We start from the raw sequence: 23,522 nt of genomic DNA, 5'->3' as shown, positions 1-23,522 counted from the left end.
ACCCATTTTCAGAAAAAATAACTAGAAAAATCAGATCCAATTTTTTGACCTACAGGAAGTTCGTTTGAAGGTCTGTGCACGGCAGTGACATTTTATCAATAGTGCAGAGTTCTTAAAGAAAACAATGGGGTCAGATTTTGTAAAAATATTTATTCATAAAATATTTACAATATTGTGTCTAAGCTGTCGGCGACCAACTCGTGTCGCAGCGACGAGCGGAATAGCTCATGATGCTCATATTGAGCTCGTTTCTTATTCTATTAGGCTGGCCTGTTTGCAAGTTGGAGTTATGAGTGAGTTCTCAACCCTTGTAGGAATGTGTGAGGCGATGCACTATACATCAATCACTTCATGCATTCGTTTCATGGCAAAATGGTAAGTTTACTGCAAACATTGTGGCCAAGCTGTTACAATCGACCTGTCAAAATAGTTGACAAAGTTGAAGAATAAATTACAACAGCGGTTTTCTGATCCTTGGCAACAAAAATATATTGCGAGGATGAAAGTTCCGATACTGTCCATTGCTGGAGTTATCATTGATTACGATAAATTTAAGAAAGAACATTCAACTCTGTCTTGACTATTTCACATTCAATTCTTAATGAGCTTATTAACTAGTTTTCTTCTGAAAGGCCGCATCTCGTGCCTAACGTTACTATGCGATAGTAAAATACAATCACAACTTGCGCGATTTCATGCCTTGTTGTATTAGACGGTGCAGCATGTCGTCGTGGCAGAACCACTGAAAGAAGTCTAGAAACTGTCACAACATCTATTGCTTAATACGACATCTATTGATTTAAGATCATAATTACTAGTTACTCTCCACCATGGTTCGAATGTGGAATGTCACGTTTTGAAAGCTCAGCCAATCAGGAATTAGCGTGCTCGTGATTGGCCGAAGATGTTTCAAAACGGAAAATGTGACGTGTTGTGAAGCGGAGCGGGGCAGCTTGATATAAGTGTGTGGTGGTTCACAACGAGACTTCCTTGAAAACATACTACTAATATATAAATGTCTGGAACACTATTATGCATCGCAATTCGATTCGAATCATTTCAGTCAGCTGCCAACGGGAGCCTCGCGTGAACCACGCTTCCAACCTGCGCGTCTTACAACCCCTTAATATTAATATCAGTAATATATGACTATATTATGTACATTTTTACAATTTAGAAAATAAACCATTGGTACAGTTAATATAAAACTAGTTACAGCGGAGTCGGCGACCGGCGCCGCCGCCGGGTGTCATGTTATCTAATACAACAGATTCTAATTAAAAACAGAATATACCTAAAGAATGTAATGATCTGCAATGACGTCAATTATAATGATTCATGATGCTTTTTATTTTTATTATTTATTACTATTTTTAATTTTTTTTTGTTGTACATAAATTGTAAATAAATTCATATCATTCCAATAAAATAATGTCCATTCATTCATTAAAAAAATCAAAATCATGTACTTATACAAGATAAAAGAAAACTAACTAATTATCACCAACAGTACGTCTGTGTGATGCCGCATGCGAATGGAGACAATACTAGTGTGGGCACAGATATCATACAGGACAGACACTTCGCACACGACACTACACAAAGGTGGTCCTTCAGAAAGAGGTCGCGTTACTTATGGCGTCAATTCCCCTATGAGCTTGAAGGACCGGTGGCCGACACTCAGGTCGATATTTAAGAACACTTCCGCCACTCAGAAATGACGAGTAAAAACGTGGCAGTACTGTTCGTGGACAAAATGAAATTACATATAAGATAGATTTATTGTTAAGACTGCGGCGTTGCTCTGGGAGTAACAATATACATGAAATGTCTTCTTGGTTTCTCCGATTTTACTTAAGAATAAGGGAGGCTTTTTAAACACCTGTCAATCATACGGAGTAAGTTTGGTTCATAAATTTAATTTGGTTTTCAAAGAAATTCGAAGCGAATAATGAAATATTTTCAATTTCACTTACTGAAGTTACTTTTTCACAAGTCACAAAATTTGGCAGGTGTTTAAAAAAACTAAGTCAAAGAAAGCGGAACATATTTGAAAAGGTTTGATTCGAACTAGCGACAGTGAATCTGAACATGTTTAGTCTTAAAGATAACGCAGGTGTGAGCGGCGAGCCTGCCTACTGCGCGTCGTCGTCGGCGCCGCGCATGGGCGGGAAGTGCTTGTGGTCGCGCAGGTCGAAGGGCCCGCGCGGCGGCGAGCTCTCCAGCGCCGCGCCCAGCTGCTCCGCGCGCGCGCTCTCTGCGGGCGGCGCCTCACTCAGTGCGTGCGCACGCCCGGCCACATAGCGGGCGGCCGGGCGTGTGCACGCACTGGGCATAGACAGACTAACGGCACGCGCTCTTCTTACAAGTTAAATGTATGCATTGAATGAGGTGTATGTTAGATATAAGCGACGCAGGTCGAGAATTTGCGGGTGTGAGTCGCCGTCGCCAATCGCGGCGTCATTGCGTTGAAACACATATGACATATGAGAACAAAACAGATAATGTCAAGTGTCTCCTTAACAACACAAACTACAAAACACCAAGTTCTGTACACGCTGTTGGAGACAGACGGAACTTGTGACGTTGTTGGTTTATATAGGACGTCAGGATTAACTGTCCCCGAATCATGTAACCATGTAACGTTTTCGTTTACATTTTGCCATGAAATACTTCATTAGTAAGAGTCCACTAAGGTTATAATAAACATTGAAATTAGAAACGCATTTTCAGCAGCCGCGAGCGACAACGGCGACGTGATGCGATAATGTGAAGCGTTGACTGTGACGGTCGTTAATAAAGAAACAAAGTAAGAATTAAACAATAAAACCACAGAAAATCAATATGAAAACAATGTTCTTTGAACGTTTGGGGCGCAATGAGAGTAGTGAGCGGCCGAGCTCGTCCGTACGTACAGCGGACGAGCGTCGGGCGCGGGGTGCCAAGTGTGGGACAGCGTGAAGCGAGGCGCACGGAGCCGAGGGCCGAGCCCTGTGCAGCTGGCGCCACACGATTGTTACGTTACACAACGTTTTCGGGAGTAACAATCAATTGTCACAACAATATATCAACGCCACTCTTTCAAGGAAACTTTTGACGTGTCAGTATCAGAAACTTGCTCGACACGCCAGCAAAAATATGGTCGAGGCGTTGTAAGAAAGGTGAATTTAGTAGTGGGACACGACATCGTGTGACGTAACAACCGGCGGTCGGGGAGCAGTACCTGTGTGCGGCGCGTCCGGGCCGCGCACGGCGCCCGCGTAGCAGCGCGGCGCGGCGGCGGCTGCACAGACAACACCAGTCAACGCCCACCATCACTGCGCTACTCCACTCGCGCGCCGAGCTCAGACACACTTGTTTCATTCACTTCTCTTCCCGCGGGCAGCCGGGAAGTACTCTCTTATAGGTACCACACAAACCTTACATCTCTAGCCCTAGCGGTTTTTTGGTCTGTGCGTTGATATGTCCGTCAATGGGTCAGTCAGTGTCCTTTTCTATATACCTACATATATTAGGAAGGCGGGGGTACGGGAAATCTGTCATGTTCGTTTTCCTCGTTTAAAGCTTGCTTAAGAATCTTTATTCCATACATACATATAGTCACGTCTATATTCTTTGCGGGATAGAATTAAAGTAGTAACCAATAAAATGATGAAGGAAAACGTTGCCTTTCTGTCTTAAAAAGACAGAAAGGCAACGTTTTCCTTCATCAAAAACTTATCTAAAGAGTTAATAAAACGAATAAAGCTTAATATTTTTTCCTGAAAACATCGGTCAGTTTTGGATCGAAAAAACCTTCGTATTTTTACTCCTATAGATAACAAATAGACATAATTTCGATCCTAGGCCATTCAGCAGTCGCTTATAAGCGAGTGTGAAATTACTAGATCATAGAGTACCCTGAAAAAAATTGCAAATATGATAATGAAACACGGCACAGCGTGCGGGGGGCGGGGGGCGGGGGGCGGCGAGTGTGCGGCGGCGGCGCGGCGCCACGGCCGACGGCGGCCGCGCGCCGTGCCCGGCCGAGTTGTTCTTTGGCGAATTTCTCAAGATAAATGCTACGTAATAATAATAAGTATGTGTACCTTAATCAGTCATTAATTATATTTAAATCTGAAATTTCAATACGTATTCTTCATAAGGCTACGCTGAGTGCTAGCACATTCTTCCTTTAAAGTTCCTTTTTCTTTTTGAGCGTTTATCCTTATGCCACAAATGCTAAGGAATTTCTAAGAGTTGCAAAAGTTATGGGAATATTGTTTTATTGCCAGTTATGTTTCAGGTTCTTTTATTATGATTTGTTTCGAAGATTAAATCAATATCTTGAAATCGATGTTCGAAATAAACAAACTTTGTATTAAATTTTTATACGTTTTTATTTTTAGTTTAATTTTCGTCGCAAAATGTAAATAGGCGGATTATTCTTTGAAATAGAATGAAATTGAAAAATGTCTGCGGGCTATGAGTTCCACAGCAATTAATGACATTCATCATGTTTCTGGAGTACCCGGGTGCGCTGTCACTTCTCTGGAGCCCGGCGACCCAATTTTTTGCAGCAATTAATTATCACTTTCATCTAAAAATAAACAAAGACAATATTCCTTATTAGAAATAAATAATGATAAATCAGAGCCATTTTCATGCGACGTGACGCGACGACTTCAAAGTCATTGAATTGGACTATTTAATATAAAACATTTAGTTTGTTCAAACTGATGATATTATGACGTTATGCAATCAAAATTGCTTTTTACACGTTTTGAAAAAAGAATATTGAAATTAGCTATCGCAAAATAAAAATTTCCGGGCGAGAAATTATTGTTCCGAAAATTAAGGTTAAGTTCCTACGTAGATCCCTTTTTATTTTGTAATTGGAAGCTGGGTGGGTATATTGATTAATATTAATTGTTTAAAAGACTGAGATAAAGATGAAAGTTGTATTTTATTTAAATAATTTAATTATTGTGATTTAGTCGAAATAAGTTATATAGTTAAAGAGTTAGGGTAATGTACTTGGGTGTTCTTTCATTTCGTAGTATATTTTCATTTTTATTAAGTTAGAGGTATACAAAGAATTAGTTTAGTTTATTGTCAATCATCACAAACTCACGTAAAATGGCCGTGCGAAGCCGGGACGGGTTGCTGGTTGCAAATATATTTCAATTTATTTCTTTGGCATCGGTCTTTATTAATTTTTTTTACCATGTTCGTTGTGAAAAAGGTTAAGGTTGAATTATTTAAGTTATTGCCTGTCACATAACATATAATGTTTACCTCGTTACCACACTATTTATATTGAATTAAAAATCAGTACATTTGTATAATAGTGCAATAAGTATTATTGAGCTATGTTTGCCTCGTTATTTCGTTACAATCATACATACAAAAAAGGAATTTTCGGACTTAGTTTATTTGCAGAACACATCCGCCTAAAAATCGTAAACACAGTGCGCCCTGAAGAATACGCGTTGAATCTAGACGTGTGCGTGTGTGTGTGTGTGTGTGTGTGTGAGCGGGCGTACCGGTGGCGTCGGGCCGCAGCAGCTGGTGCTCGTGCAGCAGCGCGCAGTCGGCGCCGTCCTCGGCCGGCAGCGCGTACACGTACAGCACGCCCGCCGACGTGGCCACCAGCAGGCGCGGCGCGCGCGGCGAGCTGCGACACCCACGTTGTATATAAATTCGAGAGCGGCGTTTTTACGACCCGAGCACTTAGTAACAAGAATTACAGAGGAATCGTGGTAAGTGGAGAGCCATATAGTCGTAGTGGGGTGTACCTGGTGATGGCGGCGACGGCGCGGTGGCCGGTGACGGGCAGGCGCGCGGCCGCCACGGCGCGGCCCTGCGCCAGCACGTCCTGCACGTGCGCCGGCAGCAGCCCCGCGCCCGCGCGCGCCGCCGACGCCAGCCAGCCCAGCCAGCCGTCCTCCGCCTCGCCCGGCGCCGGCGCCGCGCCCAGCCGGAACACGTGCACGGTCTCCGTGTTGGACGTGGCGGCCAGCAGCGCGCCGCACGCGCTGAAGGCCAGGCACGCGATGGCCACGCAGCGCTTGACGCCGCGCCGGAACTCGTACAGGCGCTCGCGCGTGGGCACCGCGAACACGCGGATCACGGTGCCGCGCTCGGACGCCGTGGCCAGCCGCCGCCCGCACTGCGACCACGCCAGCGCCGCCAGCCCGCTGTCGTGCGCGCTGATCACGCACTTGGCGTTCTGCGGGTACACAAAACGACTCGCTATGACGTCATCATCGTCACATCTGTTCTCAAAACATTCTCCATTAAGCACCCAAAATGCACCAAAACCCGCGAAAACTTCGCGTAAATAGTACTTCACTAACTCGACTGCATAAATATATCATTACTGGCTTTTACAAAACAGAAAATGTGACACAAATCATATGATAACAGTATTTTCCCGTAATAAAAGATACCCTTTGTCCCTCTCAATACTCGTTATAGCTCTAAGCGCATATCAAATTTTCACAACTCTCTCTTTCATTTGAAACCCAATTTCTTAACACCGGGGTAGACACTAGCAGTTAACACTGACCAGATGCACGGCGTCGAAGATCTGCACCTCGCCCACGGCGCTGGAGCCGGGGTACGCCACGTAGCAGTTGTCGACGCAGGGCGAGAGCGCGCACAGCCCGCGCGGGTTGGGCGGCGTGTCGCGGATCGTGTGCAGGATCTTCATGTCGCGGATGTTGTGGATGTGCAGCGACTCCTCCAGGCACACGATCAGCCGCTGGAACACGACGACAGTGTCCGCGCAAACGTATACAAACTTGAGAGCAGAACAACTCAAATGAACAGCCCCCGTGGAACGCATCTTTTGTTCTAGGTATACCAAAACTTAACTGTCCCGTCTCTCCCATTTTCATATGTGCCCAATTGCGCCATATATGTAGTAATGCACAGCCCAATAGAAATAACACTACATTTAATATTTTGACTGAAACGGATAGAGTTTTTTTCCATTTTTTGTCTGTCTGTCTGTAGGTATCTGACTGTATGATCAAGATTCAACTCGAAATTTACGCGGACGAAGTCGCGGGCATCAGCTAGTATCATATAAAAGACCAAGTGGTGTAAAACTTTTAACGGAAATAGGTCAGTGGCAACTGTCGCTAGTGGGAGGCCCGTTTGCAGCTCCCGCGGCACTATACCGCTCTACTTTAAAAAATATTCCCCTGTCAAAAGCGGTATCTTCAGCACGGCTGACATTACTTTGTGTGCCATTATTGATGGCATCAACCATTCTACGCAGTAGACCTGATTCCGCAAGATTCGCAGAAAAGATGTATAGGTAGAGAAGGAATAACATAAGAAAGGAACTCACCGATCGATTGAGCTTGACTGCGAGGATGGTGTTACTGTAACTGTAGTTGCAGATCTCCGTGCCCTTCTTGTAGTGGCACACTATCAGCTTCCTGCAAATGTACGTCACGCAGAATAAGACACCGTACAGAGTAATACACATTGACAACCAGACCGCATCATCTTTTCAGGTTCTCTCTATGACATGGGGAATTTATTTTGTAACTAAAATACGTCTGTGGCTTCGCTCGCGTGATACGCCCCGTGATAAATCCCGTTACTATCCGTTTCCGCAGGAATTGAATTCCTCTTTTAGAGCACCTCTAAACCACATTTTCATAAAGATAATGAAGAAGATTACTATCTGACTACACAAGTATTATCCATACATGTAATAAATAGTAACTAAAAATTTGACTTTTACAATTTCTGTCTGTACCTATGTTCGCACTCGTATTACGCGTAATTGATTGCTCCGATTTGAATAACAACTTAAAAGGTATACAAAGATTACTATATCATTATTATAGTAGTGTAGCCAGAGCGATGATTCAGGTTCGACCGCCACCAAAGGGAAGATCTTCCGCCAGGCTGGGTGTTGTGCCTGGGGAACCGCGCGACAGACGATGTTGAGTCGAAGGTTGTATTCATGCTCCAATCCGGAGAAATCTTTGCTTTTTGGGATTTAGCATCCGCGCTGTGATTGGTTTGATGGCGTGTGACATGTGAGATGTCGCCATAGAGTCTGCGCTGCAATCGGTCGAGCGCGTCGTGTTCTCGCTGCGACTGACTGCTGTGACTTGTGGCGAAGACATGTCGTCACAGTAGTATAATAATTTAATCCAAGACACGAGCAGATCGACGGTTTCAATAATTCTGTCCATAATGGTTTTACTGGATACAGAAAACCAAGTGAAACATGTTAGTTACATGGCCACTTACACATTTAAACTAATTCCTATATAAGTAAAAAAAGGGTCACCAAATAAAACTACCATGTAGTGATTCTTTTTGTTGGCAGTGAGGATGTCAACGTATCTTGCGCTTTACATTGTTTTATAGATGATACTCTCGTCCACATTTCTATTCTTAGTTTGGATACTTTTGAAGTTGAGGTTGTTGAAAAAATGCTGCAGTGCCGTTTTTTACCGCTTCTTCTGCACTGACGCTTTGGAAGCGGCAGTAAATTAAGTTTTAAGTTATTTATTTGACGTTAATCAATATTGTGAAACCAAAAGATATAAAAATTATTAAGTGATATGAAGTGTCCTATAATAATAATAATAGTTTAAAAAAAACTAAAAAACTACGCTTTTATTGCTAATCGAACTAAAAAATAGAAAATAAAAATTAATGACAAAGAAATTATAAAACAGTAGTAGCAAGTCGAACAATCAGTTATAGTCAATTACCTCCGATTAAAATTATAACAAAATTAAATGTATAAACAAAGCAATTTAAATCAGAGTAAAAAGCGTGGGGTGCTTGATGTAGTAAATATGAAAATCATTCTATTAGGATATATTTATGACAAGAGAGTTATGAAAATGAAGTAAAATGCACCCCACGCTTTTTACTCTGATTTAAATTGCTTTGTTTATACATTTAATTTTGTTATAATTTTAATCGGAGGTAATTGACTATAACTGATTGTTCGACTTGCTACTACTGTTTTATAATTTCTTTGTCATTAATTTTTATTTTCTATTTTTTAGTTCGATTAGCAATAAAAGCGTAGTTTTTTAGTTTTTTTTAAACTATTATTTATTTTCTATTTTTTAGTTCGATTAGCAATAAAAGCTCGTTCTTTAACTCCTTAGTTATTATTTATTTAGTTTGATTCATCAACCAGTCCTTTGTAATCATGTGGTATTGAAATATCTTACAAATTATTCCGTAATCTAATCATTTCGTTTAAAGCTTCACTGTTGCATGGAGTTTTTCCAGTTAACTTAGAGCAATCAAGTTCTTCAATCCGAATACCGTCTAAGGATCTCACACGACTAAGTGCTACATAAGCTTGTCCAGCAGCAAACAGTCGCGACCCTAGATAAATGACTGCATGATCAACTGTGCAACCTTGCATCTTGTGAACGGTCGAAGCCCAACTCAGAATTAAAGGCAACATCCGTCTCTCAGCAGTTCCGTAGCTGTATTTCGATGGGAACTGTATCGATATCGGTTTAATCATGTGCACACCATCTGATCCGAAATCGATATTGACTGACGGGATGTCTTCCTCGTATAGTTGGTCTCTGCGAAAATTTGGCCAGATAATTTCAGTGATAAAACCCATATTGCCATTCACTAAACCTTTCGACACGTCAATGTTCGACCTTAACATCACTTTAGCCCCTACGAATATTTTCAGTACCTTCGGAAGACCTCCGGTTTTATTAATATCATTAGGTATCACAGAATCTAAGTCCTTGTTACCTAAATTACGAGTGGTATCAATGAGTTGGTCTTGTGCTTTTATTGTATAAATAACTGTCCCGTTATTCTCAAAACTCTGGAGAACTCTTTCGTTGTGACTAGCAACTTGATCATTTGTTGGGTAGATTCTTAATGCTTTCTCAATCGAGAATTCATTAGTTGCATCCGTTGAAACTTTCTCAAGAAGGATTTCAAGTTGCCTAGACGTCATTTCTCCAACTCGTAGGGCGTTAAGCACATCTATAAATGTCGTGTCTCCTTGTTGACGCATATTTTGTTTAAGTTCAACCAGAGAGAACTGTCGCCACAAATGTGTAGCTGGCTTCATACGTTCTGGTTGTTGAAAAACTTGATGTCCTCGAACTGGTGGTAGCTGCATTAGATCACCGAAGAGTATCACGTTTATGCCACCAAAACAAGCGTCTAGGTTTTTCAGCTGTCGCAAACGAGAGTCGATCATACAAAGCATTTCATAGGGTACCATAGAAATTTCATCTATGAACAGAAACTCAACATTTTGCCATAACTGTCGCATTCCTCTCAAATAATTACCAGTGAGAAGTGGCATGTTTACAATTACTCCATCTTTTTGTACTGGTAGTTTCAACAGTCGGTGTAGCGTTGAACCACCGATTAACCGTGCTGCAACTCCAGTGAGAGCACCAACTTTTACCACTGGTTTTCCATAACATCTGTTCACATGATTTTTCAATAGATTAAAGAGGAATGTTTTCCCGGTGCCTGCTCCACCAGTTACGAAAATTTTCTCTCGTTTCATATCACCATTGAGTTGGTTCTTAATACTCTCTGTAATAAGAATGACCAATTTTCTTTGATCAACATTCATCGCACTTTGCGCTCTTTGGAATTGGTCATTACTCATTTCTGTCTCTGGTAACTCTTCCTCTTCAACTTCAGGGTTTATAATCTCTGGCTGCTCCAAGATTTCGAAAGCATGTATCTGATTGAATGCATTTTCAAGCTGTTGGTCCCGCTCTCGATGTTCGCGCATATGTCTACTTGTTTCCCTTAAACAATTTTCTCGAGCTAAGAAAGCTTCTTTGGCATTACCAAAGCCTTCTAGTAATTCAGTTTCCGAACGATAAGGCATATATTGAAGAAGTAAGCTGTAGGAAAAGTTTTCTGAATCCGAAGCTGCTATAAAATATGGCACCCTGACAACTGCAGGAACATTTCTCACAACCATTTTGCTCTCATCCAACAGAGTAATGAGTGGACGACGCATATTTGTTTGTTCCTCATAGGCATCATGGTCTACGCTTTCCTCGGTATCACTTACCTTTTTCGGAAAATGTGGTTCAAACAGCATAGCAAACTCTGTAAGGCTCATGTTTGCAAAATCGTAGTCAGGATGTTGTAAAGGACGTTTTTCATATCTTTCAAAGATATTGCTAAAGTAGCCAATTGCGTGTCCACTTCTATCAAATTGCAATACTCTGTAACGCTGTTCTGGCTTTCTTGTGTTCAGAAAAACACAATGTCGTGAACTGTTTCGTAAAGGGATATGACAAAGCCGATATGCACATTCTGCAGCTGATACTTGTCGTTCACGAAGGATTTTCATACATATCTTAAAGAGTTTGCGTGAAAGGTCAGTCTCTTCGCGTTGGATTTGTTGTATTGCCTGTGCAATTCCAGCATCAACACCTTCTGGTTCTGATTTCGATATGTACTTTCCGATATAGTGTCCTATCGCTTCGTTTGATCCGCACGGTTGAATGTCCATATTACCTGCCCAAAGTCTCAATAAATCTGGGTGGTAATTATTTACCCAAGCATCTTCTTTACGACGCTTAAGTAAACAAATTCTGCCCCCATTGCGGAGAAAATCATCTGAAGAATGTGATATGATTCGTGTCTCATGACATTCTTGACGTGGAAAATTGAATCGACATCTTACAGAGGTATTATTTTTCGTACAAGTTTGTGTATGTCGATGAATTTGACATTTTGTCACAAGCTCAAAGAGCTCTGGATCTTCTTCTTCTGTTGGAATTTTGCACCAACAGTTACGATCAATTAGAAGTTTTCCTTCCTCTGTGTCAAATGCTGGATGATTTTCAATCCAAACTACCATATGAAGGTGAGGACTACCACGATTCTGAAACTCAATACGCCACCAGAAGTCTTTTACTTTTCCTCCAAATACTTCGTCATTATTTTGAATGAATTTCATTAGAGCATTAACCCGGATCATGAAATGTCGACTCAAAATCACTGGGTACTTTTCGATAAGACGTTGAGTCTCATAAATGTCAATTGTACTTGGATCAACGTCAGGTCTCCCGTCAACTATTAACAAAGCCTTTCGCTGATCTAACCAGTGGAGATCATTTGAACTAAAAGTTACAAAATAGGTTGGGGGTCCGAGACATCTGATTTGTGCCAATAGTTCGTTTAAGGCTGATCTCCAATAGGCTGCAGAACCTCTCAAATTCTTGAGATAAAGATGGACGTCTTCAACGGCACCTTCTTGATTTACAATTTTCTTGCCACATGCTGATATTGTACTTTTGATACGATAATATTCAAAGAACGATAAAGCATAGAAGAGATAATCGTTACGTTGAAATCTCGTGTCACTTCCCAAAATCCTCGACTGATAGTAGTCTAATGCTGTAATTTTGACAGGCCTCTGTTCCGCGAAGCCATTCTTCCCGTAGGGAAACAAAAAGTACCAGGCAAATTCTTCTGCTTTCAGTTCATGGCCCACATTTACGATGTTATCTTTCGTTTTGCGGGTAATTTCGTTAAGGTTTCGTGAGACTTGTATTTCATCTTCTACATTAGGAGGCATTACATCAATCGGTGCCATCATTGATGTCTGCAGTGGAATAGTTTGATCAGTTAAATTCTGTAGGGAAGTGACTATTTGAGATGTTGCTACCCTCTCAGTACTCTTATGAGTTTCAATCTCCTCAGAATCATCATTTATACCCAAGACTTCAACATTAATGTAATCAAGAGTAAACTGTACATTTTTGCTGCCTGTTGTGCGCTTACATATCCTCACGAACTCGTCAAAATTATCACATTCAATAACGCAAGCTTTTCCATTGTTGTATTTTGCTTTAGATCCCTTTTGGCCACAAGAATGTGAGTTGCTGAAGTAATATTTGTTATCGTAATGCATTACTCCAAATGATTGACCCTGTGTTATTAGTATGCCTGCGTTATATACCATGAACATATTCTCCAAACCTTGACGAAGAGTACTCCCAAGGTTTCCTTCATTTAATTTGTCATTCAAGCTTCCAAATATACTTGGCTCTTCGTCAAAAGTGATGTGAAATCTTTTGCCGAATGCAACCAAGTCATCTTGAATGACTGTGAAGTTTCTTACTGATAGGTAACCATCATTTTCTATAGGATGAGCCGAAAATTTTCTCTCCGTTTGAAATCTTATATTGCTGTAGATTTGGTCGCCTGTTATCATATTTAGATTGAGAAGGTTTGTAGACCAATGTTGTGGTGAAAGAATGCAAGCCCGGAGAATGTTTGCTAATGCCATCGCACAACATTGTACTCCTGCGAATCCTGATGTGAATATGAGATCGTTGCCTTGATGCCATGATGCACGTACAATTCTCGAAGAGTCACTGATCTCCATGTAAGCACTAGCATTCTCGGTAGGTTCTTCATTGGTCTCTTCAGCAATCTCAGCAGGTGCTTCTTCTACTCTTATAATATCATTTTCTTCAATAACAACGTTCTGGTCGACAGTAACATCTTTATAAAGTGGATTGTTCAAAATCAGCCAATTGAGTGCATCATATACTTTTTGTTTAGATATCGAAAACTGTCGTGTTACGTTGATATTTTCTAAACGCTCAGTAATGACGACTATTCCAGCATTATTTGCGGTTCTGGGTAACATATTCGCAAGGTTTTCGGTAACTTCAAAAACATCTTGTGCGAACAATACCGCTTGGCCACGGAAACTATATTGCCCAAATACGCCACTTAGCTTGATAATTTTTACAAATGGAATAATGCGTGAAATCAGCCGTTGTTCGGCTTGTGTTAATTCCGCAATTACATTTGGAATGGATCCTGGGTCCAAATTATTCCAATATGATCTAGACGGTGCAAAATTTTTCTTTGAACTCAAATGAGTCTTGCACCGTTTACAGACCATCAAACAGTTCTTTTGTTTTAATTCGTTAGGTAAATATGGTGCCGATTTGGTATCAACAATCCACTTTGAAATCTGATTTTGATAGCATCGTTTTGTGCAAATTTCACAGATCTTGTCACAAAACGTGTTAATTGATTGTATGAAGCCGGTTATACTGGCTCTATTTAATCTCCTCGACTCTGTGTTTCGTTGCCGCATTTGCGACAAACGACTCAGTCTGTCTTCTTCAGACTGTGAGGCTCGACTTTCAGCATTATGTTGCCGCATGTGCTCTAATCGAGCTGCTCTGTCTTCTTCAGACTGTGAGGCTCGAATTTCAGCATTATGTTGCCGCATGTGCTCTAATCGAGCTGCTCTGTCTTCTTCAGACTGTGAGGCTCGAATTTCAGCATTATGTTGCCGCATGTGCTCTAATCGAGCTGCTCTGTCTTCTTCAGACTGGGAGGCTCGAATTTCAGCATTATGCTGCCGCATTTGCTCTAATCGAGTTGCTCTGTCTTCTTCAGACTGGGAGGCTCGAATTTCAGCATTATGCTGCCGCATATGCTCTAATCGAGCTGCTCTGTCTTCTTCAGACTGTGAGACTCGAATTTCAGCATTATGCTGCCGCATTTGCTCTAATCGAGCTGCTCTGTCTTTTTCAGACTGTGAGACTCGAATTTCAGCAATATACTGCCGCATTTGCTCTAATCGAGCTGCTCTGTCTTCTTCAGACTGGGAGGCTCGAATTTCAGCATTATGCTGCCGCATTTGCTCTAATCGAGCTGCTCTGTCTTCTTCATACTGTGAGGCTCTATATTGTTTCATATATACTCGCCTTTTGTTTTTCCTCACAACCATTTCGTTATTGGTCAGTTCTGAAAGTTTTTGTTCCAGTTTTTGTCTCTTTTTCGCTAATCTCCTCTTTCTTTGTGTTGTAGTTTCAAGTCTTCTTTTTTCCGCCAATCTCCTCTTATTTTGTGTATTAATTTCAAGCGTCATTTTTGTTCCCACGAGTAATGGACAAGTAAACGGTCAACCCTCCCAGAGGTCCGATAGAAGGGTAAGGCTTATAATCGAACAGGGTTCAGCCTGGTGCCCTGAGCTTGACGCTAGCGACAGACATTTTTAGCCACCCTCGGCCATTCATCCCTCGGCACGTTTCTCACCTTATGTTGGATTGGGTGGTACACGAAGTTGAGTAAAAATTCAAAGCTCGACCTAGATTAAAATTGTGCTGTACATTTTATAGCTGCGGATACGAAAATGACTACATGTTAAGCGCGAAAAGCTCGAGAGTATCACGTAATATCTGTGTTTATTAATAATATAGCTATCAACTTGTACGGCAAGTGCGCAAAGTACATATATTAGATATAATTTCTGAATGATTAATTAGAAATGTGACTCCGGAAAACTTTTGTTCGTATCGGTGTTTCAACATTTAACTATATAATGAATATTGCAGAATAATGGAATGTTGAGTTTATGTATCTTCTGTAATTAATGCAATCTAGCTTATGTCTATGTGGTTCTATCATAAGATGTCTATTGTTCTGCTACTTTTATTTTGACGGTTAGAGATGATGGTCAGGACAACTATAACCTGTACACTCCAACCAAAATTAAATTTATAAACAAAACAATTTAAATCGGATTAAAAAGCGTGGGGTGCTTTATGTAGTAAATATGAAAGTCATTCTATTAGCATATATTTATGACAAGAGAGTTATGAAAATGAAGTAAAATGCACCCCACGCTTTTTACTCTGATTTAAATTGCTTTGTTTATACATTTAATTTTGTTATAATTTTAATCGGAGGTAATTGACTATAACTGATTGTTCGACTTGCTACTACTGTTTTATAATTCCTTTGTCATTAATTTTTATTTTCTATTTTTTAGTTCGATTAGCAATAAAAGCGTAGTTTTTTAGTTTTTTTATACAATTATTTTTTGGAAGTTAACACTTCTAGTATAACTATCTTACTAGAAAAGACATTCGCAACCATGCGCCCATCGCCGGAGGTTTTCACAACTAACTTTCTTAAAGTTATACATGGCCTGATTGGATTAAATCTCATAATATTCTCATCATCATGATTCTTTTTAAGGCGATGGGCTTGCAACCTGTCACTATTTGAATCTCAATTCTATCTTAAAGCCAAATAGCTGAACGTGGCCTATCAGTCTTTACAAGACTGTTGGCTCTGTCTACCCCGCAAGGGATATAGACGTGATTATATGTATGTATGATGATTGTTAAACCCAGTTGAAAAGAATTTTATAGTGATAAATCACTGTTAATAATATTTTTGACTATCCAGCAAACGTAATAATTTTCGATTGTGGCCTTGCCAGGAATCAAACCACAAGATTAAGAGGCAGATTGATACAGGAACAAAAATATTTCAAACATACCTCCACTGCCTTTACAACCAGGAACGCAACAAAGTTTATCTGAAGACATCGTGGCACTTTTGTTGTAAAATCTGTCTTTCACAAAAACAAACACAAACTTGGGACTCCTATCTCAAATAATAAGGTACTTTTTACAGGAGTCCTATCTCAAAATATCTGCACAACACAGTAAACACAGTCAGAGTCCAATCTCAGATGATAAAATCACACGAATATCCGGAAGAACAAAGCTCGACTCAACGGAAGATTCCAAACTCCAAATAACGACAAGTTATCAGCACAAAACAAAGTGCAAATAGGTAAATACACAGGCACCGGTATAAAAAAACAGAAAGAAAGTTTACAGGTGTTAGAATCGAATTCAAAACTTACTGCAAAACTTATTTTACATAAATAAACAAACTGTCACTCATTTTCCAAGCGAGTATTACAGTGTTGCTATTATAAATATGCAAAAGTTACATAATGTTAATTCAAGAATCGCATTAATATGTTAAATACGTATTAAATATCGCAAAGTTCTGTAGGTAGTAACTTTATTCTTGTATTGTTGTAAATTTAGTTGTTCAATTTACATTTATTACTTTTGTTTTATTACTTATATATTTTTTATTGTTTTAAAATATTCTACTAATTCTACTATTGTTTCTAATGGTAATTCTAAATGGAGCGATGCGATGAAATAAAAAGCCTCAGGTTAATAGTAACATTATATGGAAATATATTACATCTCTTTTTGGACTCCTTATACGTCAGAACTTCTTGGTTTCTTGTATGGAGATTACTGGCACTGGTGCTATCTCTGTCTCTCTTACTCTCATACGAAGGATCTAAAAATGAATTTATTAATCCTGGCAGTTTTAATAAGGATAATGAGAAACTCTTATCAAAATATTGCATTGTCATCGGTCCTTGATACGTGTGCAAAGTTTCAAGTTGATCAGACGTTTAGAAATCAGTGAAAATTAAGCTCAAAGATTCCGTTACATACATACATACATACATACATACATACATACATACAACCCAAGCTAATAAAAGCGTAGTAAAAAAGAAATTGATATATTACTAATGGCGGTGATTACCGAAATGAAGACGCATTCACCCATTACCTAATTTAATTAACATTACTTAATTATCTACATTCAAACTTATTTGTAATGCAAATTGACCGCTGTGTGAAAGTTCTCAAATGTTTAGTCTTTCCATGAATACTTTTATGAAAAGGCGGGTGAAGACGTGGCTTCAACTTCAAAGGGCCCTCGGATTGATCTTGCTTATCGAGACGACTTGAGATCATAGCTTTTAAGGGGGATACGTTATGGAATGACCACAACGTATGTAGCAATGGTTGGTATATAATTGGGAACAGCAGTGACATAAGTTGTGGTGTGTATCCGCTGAGGCGTCTTGGCAGCGGCGGCGCTGTCCTCGCGTCTCTGAACTTGGCCGTGGAGCGCTTACACAACGCGTGACGTCACGCGCGCAGCCCGACACACTGCTTAACCCTGTTATGTCATTCATTCCCCGTTTATTTATACATACTTCTACTGTTTGCAGTCTTATGATTGTTGCCGAGCTCTTCTCAAATCTGGCAGATAATGCGGTCCGCTCGAATGCAGAACGGCGCGAGATGTTGACGGCGATGAGCAGCGATGACGTGCCTTCAGACAGTGCATCGTAATCAGTAGCACCAACTACCTACGTAGTGCGCGATCTAGCGTTATCAGTCACCACAACACGACACAAAGATGTCAACATATTTGCATGACGAAGGCCCAATTAGTGAAGTAGCAAACAATCCAGCTATCGCTTAGTCTAATACATATTAATCATACAGTTAATGGCACTTTGACCCAATAAAAAACATTAAATAATATTTGTCTATTTTCCAAGTACATTTTAATACTCAATATTTTATTGCAATCCAACATAAAAATGACAGTAATTAACAAGTTCATTCACGTAAAACATGGCTAATAGGTGCCGGTCGTATGATCATAAAATGTAATACTAGATTAAAATTATACTGTTAAATAATGCTATTAGCATTAAATCCGTATTTTACGTATATTGTACAATAGTGTTAATAAAAAATTTAATTTAGGGTTGGCCGTTCGTCGCAACGGCATCGATAGATACCTACAGACAAAAAGTTTTCTAAACTGAACCCTACTTTTAAAACCCTCTGCACGGTTTCCTTATACCATAGTAACCCGATCAATTACGATACTAAATGTAGGAAAGTACGCGATTACAATTTCAGCTCACGTCCGACTAGTAGAGGTCGCTTCACACATGATTAGGCTGTCACCTCGACCGCCGCCTACACCGGACAGGAGGGCTAATGATGTTCCAGGACATTGATACACTGGTTTGGTTCTTCTTTCTTTATCAAAATTTAAAAATACGTTTTTAGTACCTGATCACTCTTTAAGAGCTCATTGTAAAAGTAAGCTATCATACGACGTAATTATATTCAAATACAAAATTCAAATTTGTATTTTTGTATAATAAGCAGTCACCACATTGTAACTTCCTACAACATAACAAGATCACATTAGCTATGCTTTAAATATCTAGCACGCGTCTTTCCATTCAATACAAAGTCAGAACCAAATGTGAAACTAATCACATACAGATTGGAAATAACTTCTTTACAAAGTTCTTGCAATTTATACAAGAGCAGTAACCAAATACTCCCAATACTCATCATGGTGATTTCAATAATATCCATTAGTTTCTCCCTTCTTTGTTCCACTGACCTGGGAGCCTGCACTGTGACAATGGCCACCAGAGAGCTGCTGAACAGCCGATCCACAAGGCAGGTGTCCTGCCCGGAGCGGCTTGCGTAGATCTCCTCCACGCCATCGTCCGGGGTGAGCGCGAACAGGTGGTAGCCGTTACTACTGCCTGCTACCAGGGACCTGCCATCCACAGACAAATATTTAAGTTATAAAATAAAACTCGATTTATCTAAACTAATCGATCACACACTGAGCGCACACTGAGTGGTTTAAGATTGAGAAAGGCATTAGGCAAGGATGTGTTGTGTCACCGTGGCTGTTCAACCTATTTATGGATAGTTGTTTGACAGATTTGAAAGAGTCTGAAAGTGGATTAAGGATGAATGAGTTACTCGTCAAATATCTGCTCTATGCCGACGATCAGGTTATACTGGCGTCATCAGCAGAGGAGTTACAGGAGATGGTAAACTGTATGCATGAAGCTTTAAAAGAGAAAGGAATGAAAGTGAACATAAGTAAAACTAAAACACTGGTTTTTGAAAGAGAGAAAGAAATGATATGCATGATATGCATGTAATATTTTGATTGAAGGAGAAAAAGTTGAGCAAGTGAAAGAGTTTGTTTATCTAGGATCAAAGTTTACATCAGATGGAAAGTGTGATAGTGATATTGAAAGAAGAGTGAATGCAGGGAACATGGTGAATGGAGCTTTGCATGCCTTTATGAGCAGTCAGAACATACATACATACATACATAAAATCACGCCTCTTTCCCGGAGGGGTAGGCAGAGACTACCTCTTTCCACTTGCCACGATCTCTGCATACTTCTTTCGCTTCGTCCACATTCATAACTCTCTTCATACAAGCTCGGCGGTTTCGGGTACTTTTGACCTGACCCTTTACCAGGACGTCCTTAATTTGATCAAGATACGTTCGTCTAGGTCTTCCCACTCCGACCTTTCCCTCCACACTCTCCTTGTATATCTGCTTAGTCAACCTGCTTTCATTCATCCTCTCCACATGACCGAACCATCTTAACATACCCTTTTCTATTCCTGTAACTACATCTTCTTTCACATCACAACATTCCCTTATCACGCTGTTCCTTATCCTGTCACTCAATTTCACACCCATCATACTCCTTAACGCTCTCATTTCCACTGCATTTATTCTGCTTTCATGCTTCTTTTGCCATACCCAACTTTCACTCCCATACATTAATGTCGGGACCAACACGCCCCTGTGCACAGCCAGTCGAGCCTTTTTGGATAGTTTCTGACTGCTCATAAAGGCATGCAAAGCTCCATTCACCATGTTCCCCGCGTTCACTCTCCTTTCAATATCACTATCATACTTGCCATCTGATGTAAACTTTGATCCTAGATATACAAACTCTTTCACTTGCTCCACTTTTTCTCCTGCAATCAAAATATTACATGCTGTCATTTCTTTCTCCATTTCAAAAACCAGTGTTTTAGTTTTACTTACGTTCACTTTCATTCCTTTCTCTTTTAAAGCTTCATGCATACAGTTTACCATCTCCTGTAACTCCTCCGCTGATGACGCCAGTATAACCTGATCGTCGGCATAGAGCAGACATTTGACGAGTAACTCATTCATCCTTAATCCACTTTTAGACTCTTTCAAATCTGTCAAACAGCTATCCATAAATAGGTTGAACAGCCACGGTGACGCAACACATCCTTGCCTAACGCCTTTCTCAATCTTAAACCACTCAGTGTGCGCTCCGTTTATCCTGACACAAGCACTCGAATCCTCATATAAGGATTTCAGTGCTCGTATTAAGAGACTGCTCACCCCATGCATAGAAAGTGCTGACCACAATTCATTCCTCTCAACTCTGTCATAGGCCTTTTCCAGATCTACGAATGTGCAATAGACTTTTTGACTCTTGGCCAAAAACTTTTCGGCTATGCACCGCAAGGAAAAGACCTGATCAGTACATCCCATTCCCTTTCGAAATCCCGCTTGAGCATCCCATATTTTGTCATCAGTTTCATTCCTGACTCTATTAATCAATACCTTAGCATACAATTTGCCGACGACGCTAAGCAGGCTTATACCACGATAATTTTTGCAGTCCAGCTGTGACCCTTTTCCTTTGTAAAGTGGCACGATAACAGCCTTACACCAATCTTTTGGTACTCGGCCGCTTCTCCAACACAAATTGAAAAGGCAGTACAACTGACTAGCTACTACGCCTTTTCCTGCTTTAAGCATCTCGACCGACACTCTATCACACCCAGCAGCCTTTCCCGAGCAGTCAGAAACTATCCAAAAAGGCTCGACAGGCTGTGCATAGGGGCATGTTGGTCCCGAAATTAATGTATGGGAGTGAAAGTTGGGTATGGCAAAAGAAGCACTAAAGCAGAATAAATGCAGTGGAAATGAGAGTGTTATGTTGTATGATGGGTGTGAAATTGAGTGACCGGATAAGGAAAAGCGTGATAAGGGAATGTTGTGATGTGAAAGAAGATGTAGTTACAGGAATAGAAAAGAGTATGTTAAGATGGTTCAATCATGTGGACAGGATTAATGAAAGCAGGTTGACTAAGCAGATATACAAGGAGAGTGTGGAGGGAAAGGTCGGAGTGGGATTTCCTAGACGAACATATCTTGATCAAATTAAGGACGTCCTGGTAAAGGGTCAGGTTAAGAGTACCCGAAACCGCCGAGCTTGCATGAAGAGAGTTATGAATGTGGATGAAGCGAAGGAAATATGCAGAGATCGTGGCTAGTGGAAAGAGGTAGTCTATGCCTACCCCTCCGGGAAAGAGGCGTGATTTTATGTATGTATGTATGTTCTCTGAAACAAAATTTTATCATGAGATTTTGTCTTCATTGTGTCTCAAATTCATTGAGCATTGGTGGTGGAATGGTTATGGTGCCAGCTAAAATGTGCACAGGCACAAATACGAACTGTGTCATGTATGAATGAAATCATTGCTACACACCATTCTGAGATATGAAGGTACCTAACTTAGTTGTTAAGGGTAAACATACATAAGAATCTTGCACATACAAATGTCATTAGAGTCAATGTGCCAAAATACAGACAGGCAGTCAGCCTGATAGACAATGGACAGAACATAAACCAAATTAATGGACTTGCATGGCAAAACTACAAAGGTTATTCATTGACCTGCCTGTACAGCTTGGGGTGACACATCCCTATTACTCAACATTGGCAAAACAAAGCCATCAAAACAAAGATGCCAAATATTTTAATGCAAGTTTTCTAATATAACCATATTGTGAAGGAGAATAAAAAGGTTAAAACATGTGGTATTTAGAGACCAGAAAAAACCATGCCTCAGCCATTTTGTAATGGAGGAACATTTCTGTCAATAGTTTAACTAAAAAAAAATATTTTGGCAAAAAATTTAACAATGTTATGTACTAATTCTATACCTACCTACTCTCTCATTAAACCAGAAGGATTTATATTGCTGGCTAACTTATATGTTATGAAAATAATAACAAAATGAAGCTAGAACAATAAACATGACAAAGAGTGCAGCATGACAAACTGAGGCATGCAAGGTCACTGTAATCTGTGGCATGGTCTGATTTCGCGAAGACTGTTTACCACAATAACAAACATGTCAGCAGCTCAGCTGGACGACACGATTACGACACAGCTGCTGGCAATGACATATTGCATCACCGCGACACTAGCGGATCGTATCCACAGCAAAATTGACGGTAATTCGTGACGGGACGCGCTTTCGCAATCCGCTCTGAAGGGACCTTGGCGAGTTAACAGCTGTCCCTTCTGAACTATGAGGGCACAATCGTAGGACCCCGTAGCGATACGCAGTTAACTTGCAATATGTATGAAACGCATATAAGTACTTACGTGCAGTCTTGATTAAATTGTACAAAGATTCCTCCTGCATTTGTTCCCTCTGCACTCTGCCCTGCTCCCAAACTCATTGGAACGTTCGAACAAAACAGATGTTTTAACAACTAAAATCTACAGTCGACATGCACACACTGCAATATCCACAATAATGTTAATAAATATAATAATTATCACTGTAATATTTGAAACTAATAATCAATTTATTCGTCACAATCACAAAAGCAAAATTTTGACACAAAGAACGACCTTGCTGGTAAAAACAAGCCCCCTCCCGCGCACAATAGAACACAAACACAACACAAACAGTGCGTGCGTTTCGTTTCGTACGTTCGATTCGATGGTGTTCGGCTGGTCCGATTGGAGTTCAAGTAATTTATTTTTTGTTGCTAGCCTGTGTTGCCAACTGTTTCTAATAAAAACGCTCTGAATTGGACTTATGATCTCCCAATTGCCAATATTTTGAGAAAAAGCGCTATGGAAATTTTATATTACAATTTAAATATATACGGGACAAATTTATTACATTACCTACATTTTAAATGGCAAGCAGGTAAGCAAAAAATTAAGATCACGTAAT

The 23,522-nt window shown here is 40.2% G+C and overlaps 1 protein-coding gene across 3 annotated transcripts; it reads right to left on the bottom strand.

Moving 5' to 3' along the window:
- Nucleotides 1-443: 443 nt before the first annotated feature.
- Nucleotides 444-23,342, bottom strand: LOC106136739 (WD repeat domain phosphoinositide-interacting protein 2). Of its 3 annotated transcripts, XM_060946842.1 has the most exons (8): nucleotides 22,940-23,342; nucleotides 19,078-19,239; nucleotides 7,340-7,430; nucleotides 6,551-6,745; nucleotides 5,778-6,211; nucleotides 5,526-5,656; nucleotides 3,224-3,283; nucleotides 444-2,257 (listed from the first exon to the last, which is right to left on the bottom strand). In XM_060946842.1, exons 1-8 carry the CDS (start codon nucleotides 23,014-23,016, stop codon nucleotides 2,136-2,138), a joined length of 1,272 nt encoding a protein of 423 aa, XP_060802825.1. In that variant the 5' UTR covers nucleotides 23,017-23,342; the 3' UTR covers nucleotides 444-2,135. The 3 variants fall into 3 exon arrangements, with proteins under 3 accessions (XP_060802825.1, XP_013192832.2, XP_013192835.2); XM_013337378.2 differs by lacking the exon at nucleotides 3,224-3,283 and having other exon boundaries at nucleotides 22,940-23,339; XM_013337381.2 differs by lacking the exons at nucleotides 444-2,257; nucleotides 3,224-3,283 and adding an exon at nucleotides 3,681-4,579 and having other exon boundaries at nucleotides 22,940-23,340.
- Between the last annotated feature and the right edge of the window lie 180 nt (nucleotides 23,343-23,522).

The sequence above is a fragment of the Amyelois transitella genome, chromosome 12 (assembly GCF_032362555.1).
Source record: "Amyelois transitella isolate CPQ chromosome 12, ilAmyTran1.1, whole genome shotgun sequence".
NCBI classification, from domain to species: domain Eukaryota; kingdom Metazoa; phylum Arthropoda; class Insecta; order Lepidoptera; family Pyralidae; genus Amyelois; species Amyelois transitella.
This window is presented reverse-complemented; position numbering and strand designations above follow the sequence as displayed.

What these genes read in the sequence shown, in the direction of transcription:
- LOC106136739 (XM_060946842.1), bottom strand. Translation starts at nt 23,016, where the DNA reads ATGAGTTTGGGAGCAGGGCAGAGTGCAGAGGGAACAAATGCAGGAGGA. An exon ending in CAGTCAAGCTCAATCGATCG is followed by an intron (nt 6,746 to 7,339) that starts GTGAGTTCCTTT and finishes GTCGTGTTCCAG; the next exon opens with CGGCTGATCGTGTGCCTGGA. An exon ending in TCTTCGACGCCGTGCATCTG is followed by an intron (nt 6,212 to 6,550) that starts GTCAGTGTTAAC and finishes GTGTACCCGCAG; the next exon opens with AACGCCAAGTGCGTGATCAG.